The sequence below is a fragment of the Xylaria bambusicola genome, assembly GCF_022495145.1.
Source record: "Xylaria bambusicola strain CBS 139988 unplaced genomic scaffold F5B22scaffold_22, whole genome shotgun sequence".
Lineage (NCBI taxonomy): Eukaryota > Fungi > Ascomycota > Sordariomycetes > Xylariales > Xylariaceae > Xylaria > Xylaria bambusicola.
This window is the reverse complement of record NW_025953575.1, coordinates 416,010-437,051: the sequence shown is the minus strand read 5'-3', so window position 1 is coordinate 437,051 and position 21,042 is coordinate 416,010. Positions and strand designations below refer to the sequence as shown.

Sequence of the window (21,042 nt, the reverse complement as noted above, 5' to 3'; positions counted from 1 at the left end):
AAGTTTGAAGAACCCACCTGGGCAGTTTTTTTTTATTTTCCTCCGCTCAAACCTAGGTACATACCTAACCCTCTCTCTCTCTGTCATACGGTATCTACATACACTACATGTAGGTCTGATAGGCAGGTGTCTTACCTAGGTACTGCAAGTCAGATATTGATGAGATTGGCTTTCTCTTCAGGAGTCTCGAGTATCATAGCCTCTGGGATTGGCAATATATACTAATGGTAGGTGCTTAGAGGATCTCTTTCAGATCATTGCGCTGCATTGTACTTCTGGTATCGGACCTTTGAGTTCTCAGTAATTGTAGCTCGCATTACATTAGGTACTGCTAGAACTTCACAGCATGCATGCAATACCTACCTACATATGTACAGTAGATACATACATATGTACCTATGTATCTACATATGAACATAGTACAGTATGCAGTACTTACATGCCCACGGAAAGTAAATGGACCCAACCTCGGAGCAGCGCTGAACAAAGGCCTGGCTGGCACCTGGCGGCAGAGGACCATCCCCACTATAGCCCGACAATTTACCGTCGTCCGGAAAGACGGGTTAGACCGAAAGTAGCAAGCAGCAAGCAACCAGCTTTGCAGAGGTGAGAGAGAAAGTGAGAAGAGACGAATAACTCATTGTCAAACTTCCCCGTCCACGACCAGCCAATTGATTGCGCAGCATCGCAATCAACGAGCTACCTGTGTTTGAGGCTCCTTTCCGCATTGCTTCGCTCCCTTCAGTCCGCATTTCTCACCATGCTTTCGAGAGTAGCCCGACCGGCTCTGAGGGCCGGTGCTGCTGCTGCGGCTATTCCTGCTCGGTACGTGTCGGGTCCCATCCCATGCATGCGTTTTGCCGTAAAGCCCCCCCAGCATGAGGCAATTCGCAACCCGCCACCAATATAGCCCTGCTGCGCCTACTGCCCACGGCTCGTGATGAATGAAATGCGCCAGGTTCTGATTGTTCTGTCCTCTATAGCACCGCCCCCAATGCCGCGACCTACGCTACACTGCGAGAGATCGAAGGCCGCCTGAAGTCGATTCGCAACATCGAAAAGATCACCAACACCATGAAGATCGTCGCCTCTACCAAGCTGACCCGTGCCCAACGAGCCATGAATGAGTCCCGCAAGTACGGAGAGACCTCCCAGGAGGTATTCGAGTCCGCCGAGACGAAACCTCTCGAGGCTGAGGGCAAGAAGACTCTGTACATTGTCTGCAGCTCCGACAAGGGCCTCTGTGGTGGTATTCACTCCAGTCTTTCTCGTTTCATGCGTCGCCATCTCGGACCCGATCACCAGCCCGCCGACCTTGTCCTTATCGGCGAGAAGTCCCGTGCCCAGCTAAGCCGAACGAATGGCAAGGATATTGTTTTGTCCTTCGCTGGTATCGGCAAGGACGTCCCTACCTTCGCTGATGCCCAAGCCATTGCCGACCAGGTTGCTCAGCTTCCCACGGAGTACTCTGACATCAAGATTGTGTATAACAAGTTCATCAACGCCACCGCCTACGAGGCCAACATCGTTGAGGCTTTCTCCGAGGAGGCTTTTGCCAACTCCCCCAACTTCTCGGTCTTCGAGGTCGATGAGGAGCTCCTTAGCAACCTGCGGGAATATGCTCTTGCCAACTCACTCTACTGGGCTTTGGCTGAGGGTCACGCCTGCGAGATCTCTGCTCGCCGCAATGCTATGGATGTATGTGTTGAACTTTCCCTTCAAAGTCACATATTCCACGGTATCTTGACAGTGTGCTAACCGATACTTGTAGAACGCCTCCAAGAACGCCGGTGAAATGATTAACAAATACCAGATTCTGTTTAACCGAACTCGTCAAGCTGTCATTACTGGCGAACTGGTCGAAATTATTACTGGTGCCACAGCCTCGGAAGATATGTAAATTGATTGCATCTATAGACGAGTAGAGAAACCGGTGGGGAAAGAGGGCCACATTGGTGATTTACAATTTATCGCATCTTCCCTTTGTATCAAAGTTACCCTAAAGCCAGCCCTCTGTGTACCAAAGCCTCAATAAAACTAGTTTCACAACTTATCATACAGATGTGCCCGGACAGACACCAGAGCGATGGCTGATTATGGCTGAGGGGCCATGCATCGGACCAGGGTAGCCGCAAGTTTCAGTGTCCGCAACGTAGAAGTCATAATAAATTTGAAGGGAGATGGTTTACTCGACTATGTATGCCTCTCGAGGTGGTGATTATGTGAATTAATGTTAGTCACCAATCAGATAAGGCAGCAAATGAAATATAAACATTGACTAATCAATAATTCATCTGATTCATCATAGAATCACAATAGACATCCGACAAGCTACACAACATACCTTTTCCTCTCCTCGTGTGACCCGAGGGCGTGCCCTGTCCAACATACTTGCTCGTGGTTGTTTCTACGACCGTGATACTGATTCTCATTCGCCGCAACAAGGTAATAATAGCCCGCAATCTGTGTAGCTGAATGTATTTTTTCTGTATTATCATTTACTGCTCCCTTCGCATTATTTCGGAAAGGAAATACCCCTTAATCATGTTCTTACGCCCATTTCGCTTACCAGTCTTAACATTTGATGCCACAATACGATAGCAGTAGAGCTGTTCTCCAAGGAACAAACAATCCTCTACTCACGTGCCAGTCTTGCGATATGCGTGAAAATGCTTTAAAGCGTTGATTTTATTCGCTGGCTTATGTATGATATGTGGTTTCTTAACGAGCACTAGTGATGCTCCCATGTATCAACAGAGTTTCGGATTCAACGCTCGTTGAAGTAGGCCTTCCCTCGCCCTTCAGAGACTCTCATGATTGTTTCGCTGATAATAACAATACAAGGTATAGATGAGATGGAGGCGATAGTATAAGCAGTAATACAGCAGAGTAAGAGAATCTCTCAGCAACTATAGGCTCTCTCTTTTCCTCCACATGAGAAAATCGAAAATGTGCCGACGCCATCATGTTTGTCCACATGAAGATGACTTTTTGGTAGCAGTGCTAGTACACCTATGGAGAGCCCTACCCCTGAGACCCATGTAAAGTAAAGTACTTAATGATGCGCCAATGTGAATGCCAGACCGAAGCTTTGTTACATGAATATATACTACTCGTAAAGCCTCAGCTATCAAATTAATTCCGCCACTCGTGTGTGCGTAGGAGAGGGGCGAGGCCGATCATGAAGAGAACAGAACTGATTATCGGGATTTGCAGCGCGGGCGTCATTGTTCAATCTCGACATCACTAGCTTCACTTTCTGCATAGCTATTAACCTTGGCACGTCTTTTTTCTCGCCCACTCTCCGCTTCGTCGTCGTCGAGAATTAATTGATGAATGTTCTCGTATTCTGCCCTTGTTTCTAGGTATTGGCGATCCCAATCGTTAGCTTGCTCTGTGTATGTTTTGACGGCCTCGTTATAGATTCTCTTCTTTTCATTGGCTTGTTCTTCGAAAGGCTTCCTTTCTTCCAGGGTTGCCTCTTTCCACATTCTACTAGTCATGACGCGGACTTCATTGGGAGCGGGCTTTCCTTTTCCGGCGCGCCGACCTTCTTGACACTTTGCACGGGCAACCTCGTAGTTGAGCTTACTATAAAGAAAGTATGCGTTGCTCGCGACTTTAGGTGGTGGCAAGGGACGCTCGCCAATCTTCGATACAACATGTTGCCAAAGGGCTAGCTCGTAGGCATCAATTCGAGCTTGCTTCGCAGCCTTAGGTGATAATTCTTCCGGTTCTTTACGCTTTAGCCCATTTGAAAGAGCAAATAGCGATTCCTTCGGCAGAACAAGTGGTGTAGGCACCTCAATGGGTCCAAGCATGGTGTTGAGAACCTCTGATGCTGCACGTAATCCTGATAGATAGGCACCATGCACAGTTGCTGGATGTGTATTAGTAGTGTGTTCCCCAGCAAAGAACAGGTTCCCAACTGGCTGTGCCATAGTCTGATAATCATCAACATGCATATTTGGACCAGCAGACGAGTAGGACCCCCGAGCAAATTTATCCGACCCCCAACGTGTGACAATAGAGTGTACAGGTTGAGGAACCTTGGAACCGAAAACGTTGCGCAAGACTTCTGTGGCTTCCGCGACGAGTTCATCGTTCTTGGAATGCTCGGTATCAAACCCAGCATCTCCTGCCATAAGAGCAATGAGCACAGGGATTCCACTTGTGTTAGAGACATTGAACCACTGAAAGCAACGGCCACGCTGAGAAGCATATTCCCTTTGTTTAAGACTATGTCGAGAGAGTGGTGATCGTAAGCAGCCAAAGATGTCTACGTCTGTGTCCCAGAATGCATGATCGTAAACAAGGATAATTTTGTTTAAAATACCAAATCCAAGACGAGCAATAGCATCTGTCTTTTTTTTGGGAAGAGCCGGTTGAAACTCGACGCTCCCGTGTTTTAGAACACCAAGTGGAATGGTCGAGACGACGTAGTCGGCGTCGATAACCGACCCGTCTTCACACTCAATACGGGAACTGGCTATCGCTTCGGGATCGTATGAAACTCGTTTGACTGCAGTATGTTTTCGAATATCAAGACGCGATGGTGCAATAGCGAGGCCTAGAGGAACATTTTGAAACCCTCCAATGACCATGGTATGCTTGCCTTCCCATTCATTACCCGCGTCAAGGTCCCAGCCTCCAATGCTGAGCTGATGGTAGTTCGTTGCGTTGCTATATTCGAGGTTGGCAACATGCCAATTCATAAGTCGGAAGTCTTGTGCCGTGAGGTCTACAAGATTCTTATACTGGGTAATTGCTTCATCCACGACTGAGCCTAGTGTAGCAGTCATTGATTTGGCCGCAGTGTCCAGGTCCAAGTCACTGTCTTCAGTAACGCCCTCTTTTAGTGTCCAACCCATTAGTCGCGCCTTATATGCTGCTTTCAAAGCAGCTGGCGTGCCTGGCTCAACATGGGTTCGTCCAGTTGCACGGTCTGTAGAGACAGGTACCAGACTGACTTGTGGTCCTAGACTTTGTTTTGAGATTGGTGGTGCTTGTGGAAGGGCAGCTGTTGCTTCTTCTACATCAGCAATGGATTTGTAACCCTCTGATGAGCTATCACGGCCTTCATCTATTAAATCTTTGTTGCCTTCGATAAGCTTAGACGGTTGACTCTTGAATTTGTAGTCTGAGACTCGTTCCAAGCAATCGTTGAAAACTTTCTCAACCATCCTGTCTCTTTCTTCATCCACGGCTTTGCCATTCGTATCATACAGAATGGCATCGGGTCTCAAAGCGTGGTAAGGCAGCGCCATTTGCCCGCGCACTAATACATTCAGAGGATTACCTCGCTCAAACCCCGTGATGATCATCCCACCGCACTCGACGCTGTGTCGCCGACCCGCGAACCCTAGCATGTGGGGGCTTTTACTACTATCAAGCGCTCTCGAGTAGACACGCCCACCCAGACGGTCGCGACCTTCAAGAACAATGACTCGAGGCGGTTCCTGGTCCATATCGTAGAATCTGTCGGCATACTGCTTAAACAAGCTATCAAGTTGTCTAGCACAGCCGAGTCCACTCATGCCAGCACCAATAACGACAACAGTCTTCCCACGCCTCAGCGATTTAGGCTCTTGATGCCGCTTTACTCCAAAGGGAACTTCGGCAGCACCAAAATTGATGTGCCCTGAGCGGACTAGCCAGTCATAACACACACTGGCAACATCATACCACCTCTCATCTTTAGCACATCCAACAGCCTCGTCACGCGCCACACCAATACGTGGGTTGTTGATCCATAAGCGAAGAATCCCGTTGCGGATATTCAGATATGTAGTCACCTGGGCGTGACTAATATGCCTCCTCAACATACCATACTCATCTGGATGCAATGCGTATGGATTCAACCTTGACGATTCGGCTGCTGCGATGCATTGATGGGCATAGTCCTGCAGGGCGATATCGGTCGGTATCGATACACGAGGTCGTACGTCAAATGACCGTCGTTGTGTAGAGGAAGCGTTGAGAGCCGTAAATGCTGCCACAGGTTCTTTCATCAACCCTATATCAATTGGCGTGGTCGCCTTACTTGAGAATGGTGCCGAGGAAGGTGGTGAAGACGGTGTTGAATTGTCAGACAAGAGCGATGTTGACGACTCAAAGGAATTCCCCACGTTTCCTCGATGAGTCATTGGACGATATTTGTCGGCTTTTACCTCACTATGAGAAGCTTTATTGTCGATTCTAGTTTTTACATAGTGAGAGAGACGCCCATTCCAATATCAGAGAGACTTACGTGATTGTATCCGGCATCTCTGAGGCCAGCGTAGAAGCATCAACTTCTTCTATATCTACATCGTCGATCTTCACCACGATCTCAGATGCCGGCCTTGACATTTCTCTCTGTGGGGAACCGTGGCGGCTGTGAGAGCCAAGGTTGTTGCTGAGCAATATTGAGGACATGGCTGGGATGACACCCGCTAATTGCGGCTTTGCCGCCAAGTTGAGATATAACTCTTCCGACGATATCAATGAACCAGTCCTCTCCTCCTCCAAAAGCGTCTGGAAGGTTGTCATGTCTCGTAAGATGACGATTCGGTGTACTTGGGGATCAGCATCGATATACGGATATGAAGGAAGGTCGTCTAGTTTTCGTGGGGCACGGAGCGATTCCGTAGGCCAGGAAGCCTCCCATTGAGCAAGCTGCCGAAAACTATCTCAGTCCCTTAGACAATGGTGCTAGAACATGTCTGCCGGCAAGGATGAATGTGGGTCTGCCGATGAAAAGTCAATAGGTAGTTTGAGAGAAAGGATAGATGCCCTCTCAGTGTGAGAGCGGCCAATTGCCAATTGGTGGTATGGAGGAAGCGGCGAAATCATCGAACCATCATCATCCAAGTCAAGGGGGTCGGGCCTGTACTGTACCTTGCACTGAGTGTGTACTGTACTGTACTGTATGGTAGAGCAGGCAGTGGCCTTGGTGTTCATTGGAGCCAATTCTGCCGAGACTGTGGTGCACTACTGTAAAACGTAAAACGCTGGAAGATGGCTAAGTAAATACGTCTTGCTCAGCACTATCTGCTTATCTACCTCCAGCATCGACCTAGATAAGTAGGTAGATATAGAGGCATGTATTTGAGAGGATCGATGTCGGATCGACAGAGAAAGGCGCCCAAGAACTGCACTCACTCTAGATAATGCGTTTCGGTGTCACTGGTCTGCTAACGCTCCCAAACACATGTATACAATGGGTGGGTAGTAAGTAAGTACTTACTTAAGTAGGTAGGTTTCTAGGTTTTACCAAATGCCAAGTATACACCGAACTAGGCTTAGTGCACTTGCTGCTTTTTCTCAGGCTTGGCTTAGCCAGCTATTAGTTAAGCGATTATGAAATGGCTATTACATATGTAGTATTGATGTATTACTTTATGCATTTATGTATTAGCTACCTAGGTAGGTAAGGCGGGTAGGTAGCAAGTCCGAGGATGTACTATTAGTACGGGGCCCTAGCCTGTGCTACCTAGTCGGGTGTCGTGCAAGGCCTTGGGGGGACTCGAACTAATGACCTATAGATTGCATGCTAAAAAAAGGTGTGCAGGGGTTACCTCTCTGAACAATTGTCTTTTGCGCCAATAAGGCAAGGCCTGTATGCCCGAAGGCAATTATCCTCCTATTATTTAAAACTATAAGAAACGATAGTAGAGCATACTTGGATGTGAGAATAGATGTAAGGTCAGAGCTGTTGACGGCACCTGGTATATAGCAGTCCAACTGCTGTCTTCATCAATCCTCACCTGGTAGACAGCAGGGCTGAAAATAAGAGGGGGCCTAGAAGCGTGGCGGGCGATGGAAGCGCAATAGGACATCGTTGGTGTGGTTGGCGCACATGATTTTATTTTAACGGCACAGTCGGTGTGTGATTTGTGTAAATAGATTAATCGTAGGCTACGTAGGTAGCAAGATTGAAGCAAGGCTTGTGGTTATGTTCATTATGTCCGAGCGACTTCCTAGGAAGTCGCTCGAAGGGATCGCTTAACCAATGCATACTAAGATCTGTTTGATAACAGACGACCTCGGACAATCTTTGTTTTTGTGTAATTACTACTGTAGGTAGGGTAAAACTTGAAAGGTCCACCTATACCTATCCATGTAGGTATTGGAGATTATGCAGATTTTATTCATAAGTACCTACCGGGTGATAAAAGAGCGGGCCTTTCTCAAGACAGGGCTCAGGCTAAAAGCGGCGTGGCTCAGGTTGGATTCCCATTCATTCCCATTCCGATTTGGTTTGGGAGGGTAAAACCTATCTTAGAGGACTTCCATTCAAAAACTCCGGGCCACGTGACATCGCCAGCGTAGTAAGGGCAAGAGGGTAAGGGTAGGTAGCCTCCCAGACCTGCCAGAAACTACCCACTACCTACTACCTATCTACTACCTACATGTAAGTAATAAGTAGGTATGTTTGTAGGTAGGAGACAGCAAGAGATAGATCTATCTACATACCTACTTACTTCGTAGGTGCCCGTACCGTGCGGGCCAACATGCGACGTCTTCAATGTTTCACTTTTACCACACACGCCCTCAGCCATGCCAGGTACGTAAGTGTAGACCTGGACCCGGTGAGAGCCGCAGCAGCTTTGACCAGCTCGATGCCACATTACTTTGCCGGTTTACTACTACTATTGGGTCAGGTCAAGCATTGGTACCAAGTATCGGCACATTCCGCGATGAGCATATGAGCGCATTGTTACAATACCACGATTTATTTATCTCAATGGCTGTGCCTAACAGGTAGTACCGTCATGTTGTAATTCATCCTATCACTAGTCCCAACCTCCAAACTGCAATAGCACCAACCAACAAGTTTACGGATTTTAGGTAGACACTAGGGGCCGCGGGTCATCCTGCACGAACGAAGACTTCTCGATTCCTGCTTCCATCATCTTATTCCCGCTAATGATCGACGTTGTACAGATGACAATATTCCTTCGTGCTGCATCACTCAAGTTAGCAACCTCGTTCCACGACGCACTATATACGCGAGTAAGAGAGAACAGGAGGAACAGGGGTAGTTTACCTTCTTCCTTCTTCGCGATGAATCTTAATGCCGCAATTTCCGTGAATGTGATGCCACCCACGAAAACCACGAATACGGTCTTCTTATCACCGCCTCCTGATAGGAGCGCTCTAGCTTTGATTGCCTTGTCCTCACCCTTCTGGACGTCATCGAAGGCTGGGCCGCGCGCGTGTTTCACAACCTCATCGAAACCCCGCCAGCCTTGTGCGCCGCTGCCAGCCACAATGCCCGTGCCAGCAACAGCATTGTTACGCGTGATGGAAAAGAGATATTGCTTCTGTAAAACGCATTGAACCAGACGGATTGAGAGCGGTGCATACCCACTATACACGTAGGCGATATCGTCTGGGTCGTGCTCGTTTACTTCGTCAACTATGAGCCGCAACTGCTTCCGTAAATAGGTATAGTTTGTCTTAGATCCGGCTGCAGCGCCGGTCCCTGGCATGGGAATCATATTTGCCATTGGTGAACTTCGCGATAGGAAGAGCTGGAGCTTCTCGAGATTATGTAGAGTTATTAGATGCTGATACCCATAACCCTCGAGTACCAAACGTCGGAAATGGTCAAAATCCTTTGTTTTAATACCGCCAGACACGCAGGAATAGATGCATAGCAGTCGAAGAATTTCGGCGAGCGGCGTGTCCCTCGCAATCAGTTCTTCGATCGCATCATGTTGGGAGCTCGGATCGGCACCAGCGGCAAGATTTTGTTGAGCTTCTAGTAGCCGACTGAACTGATCAGTGCGAGTGTGTTTCATAATTTCTTCGGCTAAACCAGTATGAATCTTGAGACTCTGATGCTCGGCTTGATAGCTGGGCAGCTTTTTCACAAAATCCTTGAGTTCTGCAGTCGTTTTTGTTCCATGCCGACTCTCGTAATCGCTTTGTAGCCGTCGTGCCACTTTATTTAACAGAGTGCCGACGATGGCGAAATTCGTGTCTCGGAGCCCCTCGTAGAGCTTATCAGAAGAATCCAGCTGAATCTTACGTTTTCTAGAAGCTGTTCCAGGGTTAGGGGCTGCTGAGGCATTCTGTGAGGATGTTTGCGGTGGAGCTCCAACGAGAGTTGAGTCCACATCTGTTTGATTGTTTTGGATTCCCCAGACTTCATCAATCAGTCCCTCGTACGTTAATTGTGTGAGAAGAGGTGTAACAAAGTCCACCTCGCGGTCAATAATGACTACACTTTCAATTGAGTTGCTTGGTGCAAGCCCCTCCTTGTTTGCTTCATCCGCAGTATCTCCAGCAAGGATTTCCTGCCGCATCCGCGTCAAAAGCTCTGCCACCCGTTTTGCGTGGTCCCCTTTGCCGACGACGCGAGGGAAAAGACCGTGTCTTGATTGTATCCCCATCAATGCTTTAGCCATAAGGAAAGCTGGTGTCGTATCTTTGAAGAGGTAGAGGTCCCGGAAGGAGTCATCGAGTTCGAGGGATAGAACGTCACGCTCGAGTGGGAATAAATAAATTGGCAACTCTGAGATATTCACATCACCAAGAACTCCGGCTTCTTCTAGTAGTTTATCGGACACAAGGGTTCGGCGAGGCACCCAAAAAATGTGAAACTCGTGCCCGGTTTGGCTCTCACGCTGTAATCGTTTGACCTGGTCTTCAAGATCATGTTAACACAAGCACAAAAGGGTCTGGCACATAAGGTGAATGAGTGAGAGCCGCTATGGCATGTGTTCTATGATGCTATTTAATCTTGGGGGCAAATATTGACTGCCAACGTGAAGTAGGAAAGTAATTTCACGATGCCTACTGAGAACCCACATCATAGGATGTCGTGCACCAGAACTCGGGCGGGGGGGAAGGCCTTGCGACGCCGGAAAATCCACTCACCAGCGATGGCTTGCACGTGGCGAGCACACTCGCCTCTTGCCATGAAAATCACATTACGCTGGCTAGTATCGGCATTGTCGTTTTCCAGGAAAAAGAACTTATCAACGCCGTAGTCGTGCAAGGTAGAGACTTTGACGATGACACCAACCGGACCGGCCAGGCTGCGCTCGATGACAAGATTCTTCTTGCCGCGGACCTATACACCGACCTGGTAAGTATGCAATGTGTGACCGAGTTACTCGGAAATAAGGCTGCCTTACTTACGCCCTCTAGAAGATAAAGAAGGTCTTTACGAGCCTTGTCTCTTATATGTTCGGTGTCGAACCCCGCATGAGGAGCCATTGTGAGCTCGTCATGGGGGGTGCTAGTCTGGGACTCTGGAATCTGAGGAAGATGAGCCGCAGTGTTGAGCTCTGAGCTTGCAGAGAAGTTGGGGCTTGACCATGCCAGATCAGCGGAGAGCTACGCTACCTATCTAACTACCTAGGTACCTAGGTAGGTAGCTGCTACGGTAATCTAAGTAAGTCTCCAGCTCCCACACTGGATTGCTCCACTCTCGGCGGAGAGGGAGTGGGCTGGACCAACGTCATTATATGCACCCAGACAAGGCAAGACAGGGAGTGTTGGAGAGTGGTGGCTCTTTACATGTAAACAGGATGTAAGTCTACCTACCTAAGTATGTATGTGATGTTGTTGAATCACCACATCTCATTAGCCATATTGTTAGCTTAGAATCGAGCCTCTCTGGCGATTACTACCTAGCTATTAGATCATTGTATTATCATTTAGCATATCACCTCCGCGCAAAACCCGTCATTTGTCTTGATGCTTGTATTTAGGACCACTATGAGTAGGTTAGGTATTCGGTCCCATAACTACTTTCCGTAAAACCACAACAGCTACCTTGTGCAGCATAAAGATTATTATAGTTACTAGAGTCGCCCTGAAATCGCCGTGTGCCACGTACAATATTTCAAATCTGGACAGACTCGCCACTGCGACAAGGCTAATCACATAAAGTCTTGGCCTAAAAGTTCAACAATGATCCTTGGCCATCCTCAACGCCGATGCCTGGAGATGCCGGAGATGACTTATGCTCATTCAAAGCGTGCAAAATTGAAACTTAACCACAGCCAACCTGTGATGCAACTCGCGAGCACGCCCCCTGAATGTGCGTGTTGCAAATGATTTGCCGCCCCCTTCATACAGTATTATCGTGATAATAGAAGGCAATGTCTCTCGGTCGCTGGCGGTTGCCACGCACGAACTCTTCATCGCCAGGCGGACGCTCGTTCTTGGTGTTGCCGGTCAGCATGCTCTGAATGCTCATGCAGACGCTCTCAACGCTCTGGACCGGACTCCAACCCTGAGATCCAAGAAGGTCCAAGCATATAATGCCGTTTGAATAGATATGGGGATGCATGGGTATCGGTCTGTTGTCCAGCTTGACGAAAGTAACCTCGGGAGCCTCTGTTTCATATCAACGCATTAGTTCACATTGTATATCCAGGGACAGAGTAACGAAGCGGATATACCAATAGGGTAGCTGTTGCTGAATTTGAATTTCAGTCGGTATGTTTGTCCAGCGTAAAGCGGATTCTGGTCCAACACCTTGATGTCAAGGTACCATTCCTCGAGGTTGTCAGCAGAGACCAGAGCTATGCCTGGCGGGAGGTTGTTCGTGATCTAGCATTCGGGAGGCCCCAAGTTAGCAACTATGGCAGAGTCGCACATTCTGAGGGATGGAGAAGGGGTATTTGAGAACATGCCTTGGTCAACTCCTTGCCTAGTCTTTTAGGACCAAGCCCAGCCATTATTGCAGAGGGCTGAATACTAGACCCACGAAACTGAGATAGTGGTATGCTCGCGGACGTGCTTGCGCGACTTGTGTTAACTCACGGTAGCCAGAAATCACTTAAACAGGGCGCCTCGGGCAGCACAAGAGTCTGCTGTCAAAATCCATGTACGAATGTGTTGAGGACGCATCGAAATGAGTGCCAGTGAGCTAGTAGTAAATCGAGGGGAGGAGGCATAGTTGCCAGTGGTCTTGGGAAGCCGTACCTAACCCGGCTATGGAGCTGGCTATAAGTACCGACTTACTAGTAGGCACATAGGTAGGTACCTAGGTATCGATAAGTACTTGCATGCTCTTATTGGTTTGGTACTTACCAACAGGGTAACAGTACCACATGCAAGCGGCGAGAGAGTGTGGGCAGCCCCACATCGCTGGCTATCTACATAGGTACATACCTATGTACATTCTGGAAGTGTAAGTACGTTCTACATGTACACACCCAACACGCAAGAAGTACCTACTAGCTGAGGTATCAAGCGTGAAACCCCAAGAGTACAGAGAAGATATAGAGGGGGATCAGGTACATATGATAACGAGCATCGGGCCCAGTTCCCTGTATTGAGGTATCAAGTACTACCTGTGTGTAGATAAACTGCTAGGTACATATGTAGAAGAGAACCTGGAGTAAACATTCACCTTGGACGCTTGCCTAGTGAATCTTTGGCAGTAAGCTACAGTTTTAACTCCCATACTTTTGATTGAGTTTTATGAGCATATAAATATCAGTTGATATCAGTCTGAGTGCTTACCAAGTAAGTAAGTAAGTAAGTGCACTCAGCCTGCTTGTCTCCTTTCACATGCTTATATAGCTAGGTAGCCTATCGCGTTTAGCTGGCACTGGCGGTCAAGGCACGCACGCCATATCATTGGGCTCTCTTTGTTTCCAATTCTGCCTTATTTGTTGAGCCACTGTTGGCTCTGTGGTATCTCCCTCAATGGCAGAAATAATGAAGGAATGGGAGGCAGCTGAAGAAAACATTTGAGGGAGCCAACTCTCAATCAGCATAAGCCACCGGCACTCAGCCAATTTGATCTACGTGCAACTGCCCCGCGTTGCGGCTGAGCTCTCCCCCACTATCCAAGTACCTACCTCCCTAGACCGAGTAGGTACTCAGTACCTACCTCACACATGCAAGCTACATGTATGTGTGTGCCTTGTGCCTTTATGCCTTGTGCTTGCTGTGCCGTGTTGCGGGTTGCGGGCGCGAGCTGTTGCATCTACATGCACTTTAAGTACTTAGTAGGTAGGCTTATGTAGGGGAGAGGCCCGGGGTGGACGGGAGGGATTAGCAACCTTGGGAAATGTAACAGGGAGAAAACAGCCTTGTAGGAGTGTGTGGAAGGGCTCCCTCTATTGATAAAAGCAACAGACTATCTAAGTGCGCTCATCTTCTTACTCTTCATTCTCCGTACCTATCAGACAGGATATATTTTCAGCTCTCTACCTGCCCGCCGATCATATTAAGGTACTTCTTCTGTGGTCTAGTTTGGGCACGTAGGAGAGCAGTAGCAAGCTCTTTGGACTTTGCACACTTTGCTTTGGGTGCTGAGAAGTGGTACGTACCCAACTTGGGAGCTGAACCCCTCCTTCTCCGATGTACTCCCCCACCAAGATAACCCGCCTTCTCGAACAATAGCAAGCAAAGCTCATCACGGACAGTATCAGCCTAACCTCTCTGTTTCGTCTCCCATCAGTCGCTTTCGATCTTCGACGACTCTACACACAATCGCCTGGCATACATAAGATCCCGTCGACTTCTCTCCGTCCTACCAACTACGACTGCTCGGTGCGCGCTCACTGCACGCGCCTCTCGCTCTCCCGCCGCGCTACTCTATCACCGTCGTCACCCTGCGCCGGAGCGCATCCCGCATCACAATGAGCTGTAAGTGAAGGACATGACCTGTCATCTTCGTCGCCCCCAAAACACAAGTCCACGGAAACGGTCATCGCAAACCCCTCCTTTCGCCACCCCCCCCCCCCCCCCCCGGCAGCCTTATCATATCCACCACACCACAGGCTCCAATCCAGATGATGCCATCTTATCTTTTCTCTAGGCACTGCTGCTAACTGGTCCGAACAGTAAATGCCATGTTCAATCGCCTTCAAGGCCAACCTGAAAGCTACGAGAGGAAGGCAAAGTATAGGTTTGGTAGAACCTTAGGTGCGGGTACCTACGGCATTGTCCGCGAGGCAGACAGTCCCAATGGAAAGGTAGCAGTCAAGATTATCTTGAAAAAGAATGTCAAGGGCAATGAAGGCATGGTCCTCGACGAACTAGAGATGCTCCAGCGTCTCAAACACCCGCACATTGTTAAGTTTGTTGATTGGTTTGAATCGAGAGTGCGTCCCGTCCCGCTAAATTTGTTGTTGCCGTTCTCTGCTAACTCAGCGCCCGTCCCGGTAGGACAAGTACTATATCGTCACCGAGCTCGCCACAGGTGGAGAGTTGTTCGATCGTATCTGTGAGAAAGGGAAGTTCACCGAGAAGGATGCTTCGCAGACAATCAAGCAAGTCCTCGGGGCTGTTGACTATCTACATGGGAAGAACGTCGTTCATAGAGGTACAGTGCTCCCCTCTTGTGTCTCAAGCAGCGTCCAAAGTCTCACAGGTTCTTGCAGATCTCAAGCCCGAAAATCTCTTGTACCAGACTAAAAACCCGAACTCCGATCTTGTGTTAGCTGATTTCGGTATTGCAAAGATGCTCGATGCCAAGGATGAGGTCCTCACAACCATGGCGGGATCCTTTGGTTATGCTGCTCCTGAAGTCATGTTGAAAAAGGGCCATGGCAAACCTGTTGATATGTGGTCGATGGGTGTTATCACATATACGCTGTTATGTGGTTACTCGCCTTTCCGCTCGGAAAACCTCCAGGATCTGATCGATGAGTGCAGCACTGCAAATGTGGTGTTTCATGAGCGTTACTGGAGAGACGTCAGTAACGATGCAAAGGATTTCATCCTACACCTCTTACGCCCAGATCCCGAAGATAGGTGGACCAGCTCAGTGAGTCTCAGTCAGACCTTCGTTAATACAAGTATAAAAAGGGTACTAATTGTTTGGTTAGGAAGCACTGAAGCACCCGTGGCTCAGTGGCGAGAATGCTACTGAACATAACTTGCTGCCTGAGATCAAGGCCTACATAGCCAAGGCACGCCTGCGTCGTGGTATCGAGCTTGTGAAACTTACCAACCGCATTGAAGCCCTCAAGATTCAAGAGGACGACCCAGAGAATCCTGATTTTCCCGGCGACTCGGTAGCTGCAGCAAGCGAAGCGCAGGATGCCCAGTCGCAGGCGGGAACATCAAATGGAGGGAAAGGCAAACTCAGCCGTGCCGTAAAAGGGGCTATCTTCCGTGAGGTCGTACTAGCCAAGGTGAGAGAAATGAAAGAAAAGGAGCAAACAGAGAAAGTGAAAGAAGAGGCAGAAAAGGAAGCACGGCGCAAGAGCTTCAATTCTTAACGAGACATCGCCTGAAGAAGGTGATTACCGCAAAGGAAAACAAATCACCCAAATAACATGGTTGAGCAGTAGTTACAAGCTGCAAGGTGCATCAAACTAGTTGCAATATAAGATTGAGGGTCGAGTCGCTCAAGGCAGAACTGGGTGGTTAGGTATATTTTCAACATCAAAGATATTCAAGGCAGCGTGGTGTCTGGCATAGCGTCATGCGCTCCACATTCAGTGCTGTATGAGGTTCATTGATTCCCATTTTCTTTTATGTCCAGCTAGCGGCCCTAGGTTCTCAGGGCGTTCGCGCGAGGGAGGTCGGCTGGTTTATTCTCACTGTACGTTTATTACCCGCACTTCGAACAGTGTAGCAGGGTTTTTTGTCAATACAGAGGGAGATTGCAGTTAGCAAACTCATGAGATATATTTATCTGTTACCTTTTCCTACGGCGCTAAGCATCTAAGCAAAAACCACCTGGCTCTGCAGGTATATGTAAGGTGAAGCAGGTCCTAGTATTGAAAGGCATAATCTAGTAATTTGTCTTTGCCTATGAAAATGGTGAGCAGGACTTCCTAGCATCCTAGTTCTGAAGCATGATGGCAAATAAATCAAGAGTTTCGAATTGTGGTTTATTAGAGCAAGCTTCTCTCTCTCTCTCTTCCCCTTTTCTCCTTGGGGCGTAGCTACGTAAGTCCAAGGAACGCAAACTCTCTGCAAAGGCAATTGTCGGCAAACTCGAGTAAAATAGAAATATATATAAATTTATTTACGCTTGAATTGTGAGCATGTGCTAGATGAATCTGCTAATGTGGTGTTGCCTTTATGACGGCCTCGTATTATTGAGCGTCATGAACAGAGAGTTCGTTCTCTTGTCATGGCTCATTATTTTACAGTCCTCTTATCAGGTCACTTTGTCGCGACCCTTTCTATATATTACTCGACTCTCTCCCACCTCTGCCATAACAATGTAAAGTATGCTATGCACTTCCTAGCGGCAAGGCTCGAGCTCTCCTAGCACTTGCTCCCTCAGCACTTCGTACCGCCGGCTGTCAAAGCGTTTCCTCTGCCATCCGTTCGCGCGTAGCCGCTCGATTCGGTCCTGAAGATTCTTGCTGTCCCCACCAGCGGATAGGGGTGACGACGGGATCCCTGGTGTGGCCGCCCGCGGGCTAGGGGCATAGACAGGACTGCTTATCCCCCACGACTGCCCAAGACCAGCCGATACGGAGTTATATTTGCGCAGATGATGGTATCTGCTAGGGGAGCTGACTGGAGCGTCGCTTCGTCCTAGGTCGGTTTGGATGCGGAGCGTCGGGCGCAATGGGGTGCCAGCTTGGGTTGCATTCACGGAGGCAGATTGGTGACGCACGTGGTTCATTGTGGAAACTGTACTCGATGGCTGGGTCTCAGATATGGTGATTTCCCTTGTTGTTCGTGCTATGTGCGGGTCTTCTGCGGTGCTAAGAAGACTATCTACCACAGTGCGGTGCCGGCAGACTTGATCTCTTAGTTCCAAAAGTTGACCGCGAAGGCGGTTAAGCGTGCGCGCTTGAATGAAGGACTCAAGGTCGAAGGTATGGTTACTTGGGGTGCTACATCTGTCTGGGTTATCACTGTTCCCGGCCGATAATATCGCACTAGCTTGAGATGCGGATCTCGACTCGAACTCTTCGAGGCTCATAATGCGTGCAGGAGCTGATTGGTCTCCGAGCGACGTCTTGATTATCGACGTTGGGCTGCTATGCTTCTTTGGTGATATAGAAATTGACGCGTCCATCTCACGAGACATCGCTATGAAGATAGGATCCTCTAAACCCAACGTTGGGCTGTCTGGACGGATATGGGGCTCTGGCTGGAACTCAAAAAGCTGTGGGAAGCTGGAGAACGATACCTTCTTCTTCGCTTTCATGCGAGCTTGCCGGGCCGCTTTCGTCGGGGGGTCGTCCAGAAAAAATCCACTAGTCCGTGGTGATGATGAAGCAGTACTAATCAAGTCTGGTGTCCTCGAGCGAGCCGATAAGCTAGGAGATGAGGACCTTGCTGAAGAGGGAGAACTCGCTCTCTCGGTCATATTGAACTCCATGGCGGCAATCTGAACCTCTGCCTCAGCGTAGTGCGTCTGCGCACTGCGAAGTAACTCTTCACGGTAGGTGGACGATGAAAGAGGCCGCGCACACCATTCGAAAGAGGACGCAGCGTAAAAGTGTAAATATATCCGGTGTAACGGCTCGATGGTCGATTCTTCTTTTATATTCGCCAAAACATCACAGCATTGCATTGAGCATGATCGATATTTGCGAGCAAGGTACTTTCGCTTTATCTCGTCCATGATGTGTTTCCATTCTGACGTGTCTGGGGGCATCGCAGCGTGTGAGAGAGAGGCTGTGAACGATGCCTGTCTTAGGAGAGGTAGCGACTGCTGTCGATGGTGAGGTCTATGTATTGATGACGGCAAAGCACGAGGAGACTCTGTGTGCACTGTTGACGACATTTTAGCTTGTTATTTGCTTTGCAAATAAGTCAACAAGCTATGGCGACTTTCGAGTATGATAGGCGCTACTAATCTTCAGGGCTGAAGATTATTGCTGTCCCAGCTGGAGAAGTTGAGCACTATAGTATAGCTTAGCCCAAGGGTTGAGATTATTGTAATAAATGGTTATATTAAAAGTGTGGCTGGTTCTGTGCTCAGTCCGAATTGGCACACTTAAGCGTGGCTATCAAAGAATGTGCGAGGAAGCGAATTGGAATGATGAAATGGCGAATGATGCCTCGATGACATTAGAGTGGTTGGATGTCTTAGACTTGGCTTGTCGTTTTCGCTTAGATTCGTATAATTATTCCAAGATGCTGGGGAGATAACAGAGATAGTCTCTTAAGACCAGTATACCTTTCGAACTTATATACTATCCGTTAGGACTCAACCTCGAAACATCGCAAATGTGAGGCCGGGAGAACCTCTGCAGAACGTGACGAGCTGGGAAATATCCCAATCATCCCAGTTTATTTATCATAGAACTGGATGGTCCCGCACAGCTATTCCAGTTCGACTTGGCGTTCCAACTCCGCAACCCGATGGTCTGCACCCCTCTCTTCTAGATGTAACTAGGTACGGAGTAGACACAGCTCAAGAGCGGGATGAATGGAGCAGGAAACGGGCGCGAAGCGTCCAATATCCTATCATGTACGCACGATAGTTCCACAACGGAATGAGAATATCCCGTGCACACGGCAGCGATATTGATGGGGAAAAGTATATATAAAGAACTAGTAAGTCAATGCAGCAGTAGATGGACAACAGAACGGAATTCAGCAGACAGGTATGAATCTTCGAGTTCTACGGAACTAAGAGTTTCGGACTCCCGGCCGTATTTATTTGTTTACCTATTTGAGCATATCAGTGGGATATTTGAGTTAGTGAGGGCAATGGGATACTAATAGTAGGATTCTATACTATTGACAAGGGTGGCAGACAGCCCCCCTTTATTCATCATACTAAGTAGAGTAGACAAACGCGTGTTGCTCGAACCAAGAACATTTGGCAAAATCGAGCGGGTGTTTCCCCAGAACGACGTCAAAACACTAGGACTTGGAAAAGACGGCAAGGATAGTAGGCGAGAAATCACGTCTGGGGCCCACACTCATAGATATGATAGCAATGCCCCTGCCTCTAGTATCATGAAAGCCCAAGCAAATGAGAAGGATCGCATCACGTCGAACCGGGGCCACAAAAGTTCAAACGAAACCCATACTTGATCTACTTAAGCTCGCACAGTTTGTGTTTAGTCAGAAAAGTGTAGCGAGTCCCTTTTAGATCTGAGCGAGCACTTTTAGTGCGGTAGAGCGTGTATAGAATGTCTGCATTGCCTAGATGAGAAGCTTGGCCGTTCCCCACGCTCCGAATAAGGCTCTTCCTGTGATGATACTTTCACCTAGGAGAATTAATTCGCCGCACAGACGTCGTTGAGCACCTGACGCGTTATGTGATGAAGTCTACAGATGTATGCAACGAGAAACAGCGGCATCCGAACATGGAGTAGTTGGAGCGCGATTACGGGCAAATCACCGTCAGTGCCTCCACCTCAGGACTGGGGACAGTACTCATTGAGACGAACTCTTCTCGTTTTGGATGGCAGGGCAGCGCAGTCAACAAGGTAGCATTGTAAAGGTGACGAGCTACGGTTAGACTGTCAACTTCGCGTAGTGAACACTATCTTCCGATACCAGGTTTCATGTTGCATCACATTAGTGTGTACCACACATGGCGAAAGATCGGGGCTACGGGTCCGTGTGCTGCAGGGTTTCTCAACGTCTCCTCCTAATCTAGCCGGTCATTCTCGACAAGGGACGGGGAATAGGGTTAGCGTACACTAAACGAACGTGTACAGATAATAAAGGTACATTCAAAGGGAGAGGCTACCTAACTCAGTGTGCCGATTTCCTTCTCTTACCATTTTCATAGAGATGGTAAGCTCTCACCACTGCGGACCAATCTTCTAGTACTCCGTATGTATTTCATCCTTGTCGAGCTGTGTCATGGAATTTATTTTACTGCTTCGATAACTGTGACTTCAATGCTCACCATAAAGCGACCGATGCTTTCGATTTCCACTTCGTCACTACTCAAATTTCTACTAATGTGACTGTTAGGCCTCATAGTTGAAGTCCAGTGGGAACGAACACACATGCATGGTAGATGTAGTTGCTCTAATTACCACGTGGGCGCAGTGATTTTTTTTTTTTTTTGGGGGGGGGGGGGGGGGGGGGGGGGGGTTATATTGTTTTTAAATTTTTGCTGTGTTGAGTATGGAAACGGCAGGGGAAAAATAGCCCGGGGTGGGGGAGGAGGTCGAACCCAGGGGGACGGTT

At 48.4% G+C, this 21,042-nt stretch overlaps 6 protein-coding genes across 6 annotated transcripts; 2 read left to right on the top strand and 4 right to left on the bottom strand.

Moving 5' to 3' along the window:
* The first annotated feature begins 447 nt into the window (after nt 1–447).
* On the top strand, nt 448–2,286 carry F5B22DRAFT_607920 (ATP synthase F1 gamma). Its single transcript, XM_047975037.1, has 3 exons — nt 448–825; nt 984–1,698; nt 1,772–2,286. The coding sequence occupies exons 1-3, from the start codon at nt 761–763 to the stop codon at nt 1,898–1,900; spliced, it is 909 nt and encodes a 302-aa protein (XP_047830598.1). The 5' UTR covers nt 448–760; the 3' UTR covers nt 1,901–2,286.
* Nucleotides 2,287–3,101: 815 nt separating this feature from the next.
* F5B22DRAFT_197153 (flavin-containing amine oxidoreductase-domain containing protein) lies at nt 3,102–6,280 on the bottom strand. The gene has a single exon (XM_047969559.1). The coding sequence runs from the start codon at nt 6,144–6,146 to the stop codon at nt 3,225–3,227; it is 2,922 nt and encodes a 973-aa protein (XP_047830597.1). The 5' UTR covers nt 6,147–6,280; the 3' UTR covers nt 3,102–3,224.
* Nucleotides 6,281–8,270: 1,990 nt separating this feature from the next.
* F5B22DRAFT_607913 (Sec1-like protein) lies at nt 8,271–11,411 on the bottom strand. Its single transcript, XM_047975036.1, has 4 exons — nt 11,134–11,411; nt 10,870–11,065; nt 9,032–10,636; nt 8,271–8,947 (listed from the first exon to the last, which is right to left on the bottom strand). The coding sequence occupies exons 1-4, from the start codon at nt 11,209–11,211 to the stop codon at nt 8,829–8,831; spliced, it is 1,998 nt and encodes a 665-aa protein (XP_047830596.1). The 5' UTR covers nt 11,212–11,411; the 3' UTR covers nt 8,271–8,828.
* An 80-nt stretch (nt 11,412–11,491) lies between these two features.
* F5B22DRAFT_607911 (ubiquitin-conjugating enzyme) lies at nt 11,492–12,919 on the bottom strand. Its single transcript, XM_047975035.1, has 3 exons — nt 12,639–12,919; nt 12,405–12,555; nt 11,492–12,339 (listed from the first exon to the last, which is right to left on the bottom strand). The coding sequence occupies exons 1-3, from the start codon at nt 12,681–12,683 to the stop codon at nt 12,071–12,073; spliced, it is 465 nt and encodes a 154-aa protein (XP_047830595.1). The 5' UTR covers nt 12,684–12,919; the 3' UTR covers nt 11,492–12,070.
* A 1,776-nt stretch (nt 12,920–14,695) lies between these two features.
* F5B22DRAFT_607903 (Pkinase-domain-containing protein) lies at nt 14,696–16,896 on the top strand. The gene is made up of 4 exons (XM_047975034.1): nt 14,696–15,065; nt 15,130–15,286; nt 15,345–15,730; nt 15,792–16,896. Exons 1-4 carry the CDS (start codon nt 14,814–14,816, stop codon nt 16,185–16,187), a joined length of 1,191 nt encoding a protein of 396 aa, XP_047830594.1. The 5' UTR covers nt 14,696–14,813; the 3' UTR covers nt 16,188–16,896.
* A 259-nt stretch (nt 16,897–17,155) lies between these two features.
* On the bottom strand, nt 17,156–19,041 carry F5B22DRAFT_196972 (uncharacterized protein). The gene has a single exon (XM_047969557.1). It carries the CDS (start codon nt 18,665–18,667, stop codon nt 17,165–17,167), a length of 1,503 nt encoding a protein of 500 aa, XP_047830593.1. The 5' UTR covers nt 18,668–19,041; the 3' UTR covers nt 17,156–17,164.
* Nucleotides 19,042–21,042: the final 2,001 nt, after the last annotated feature.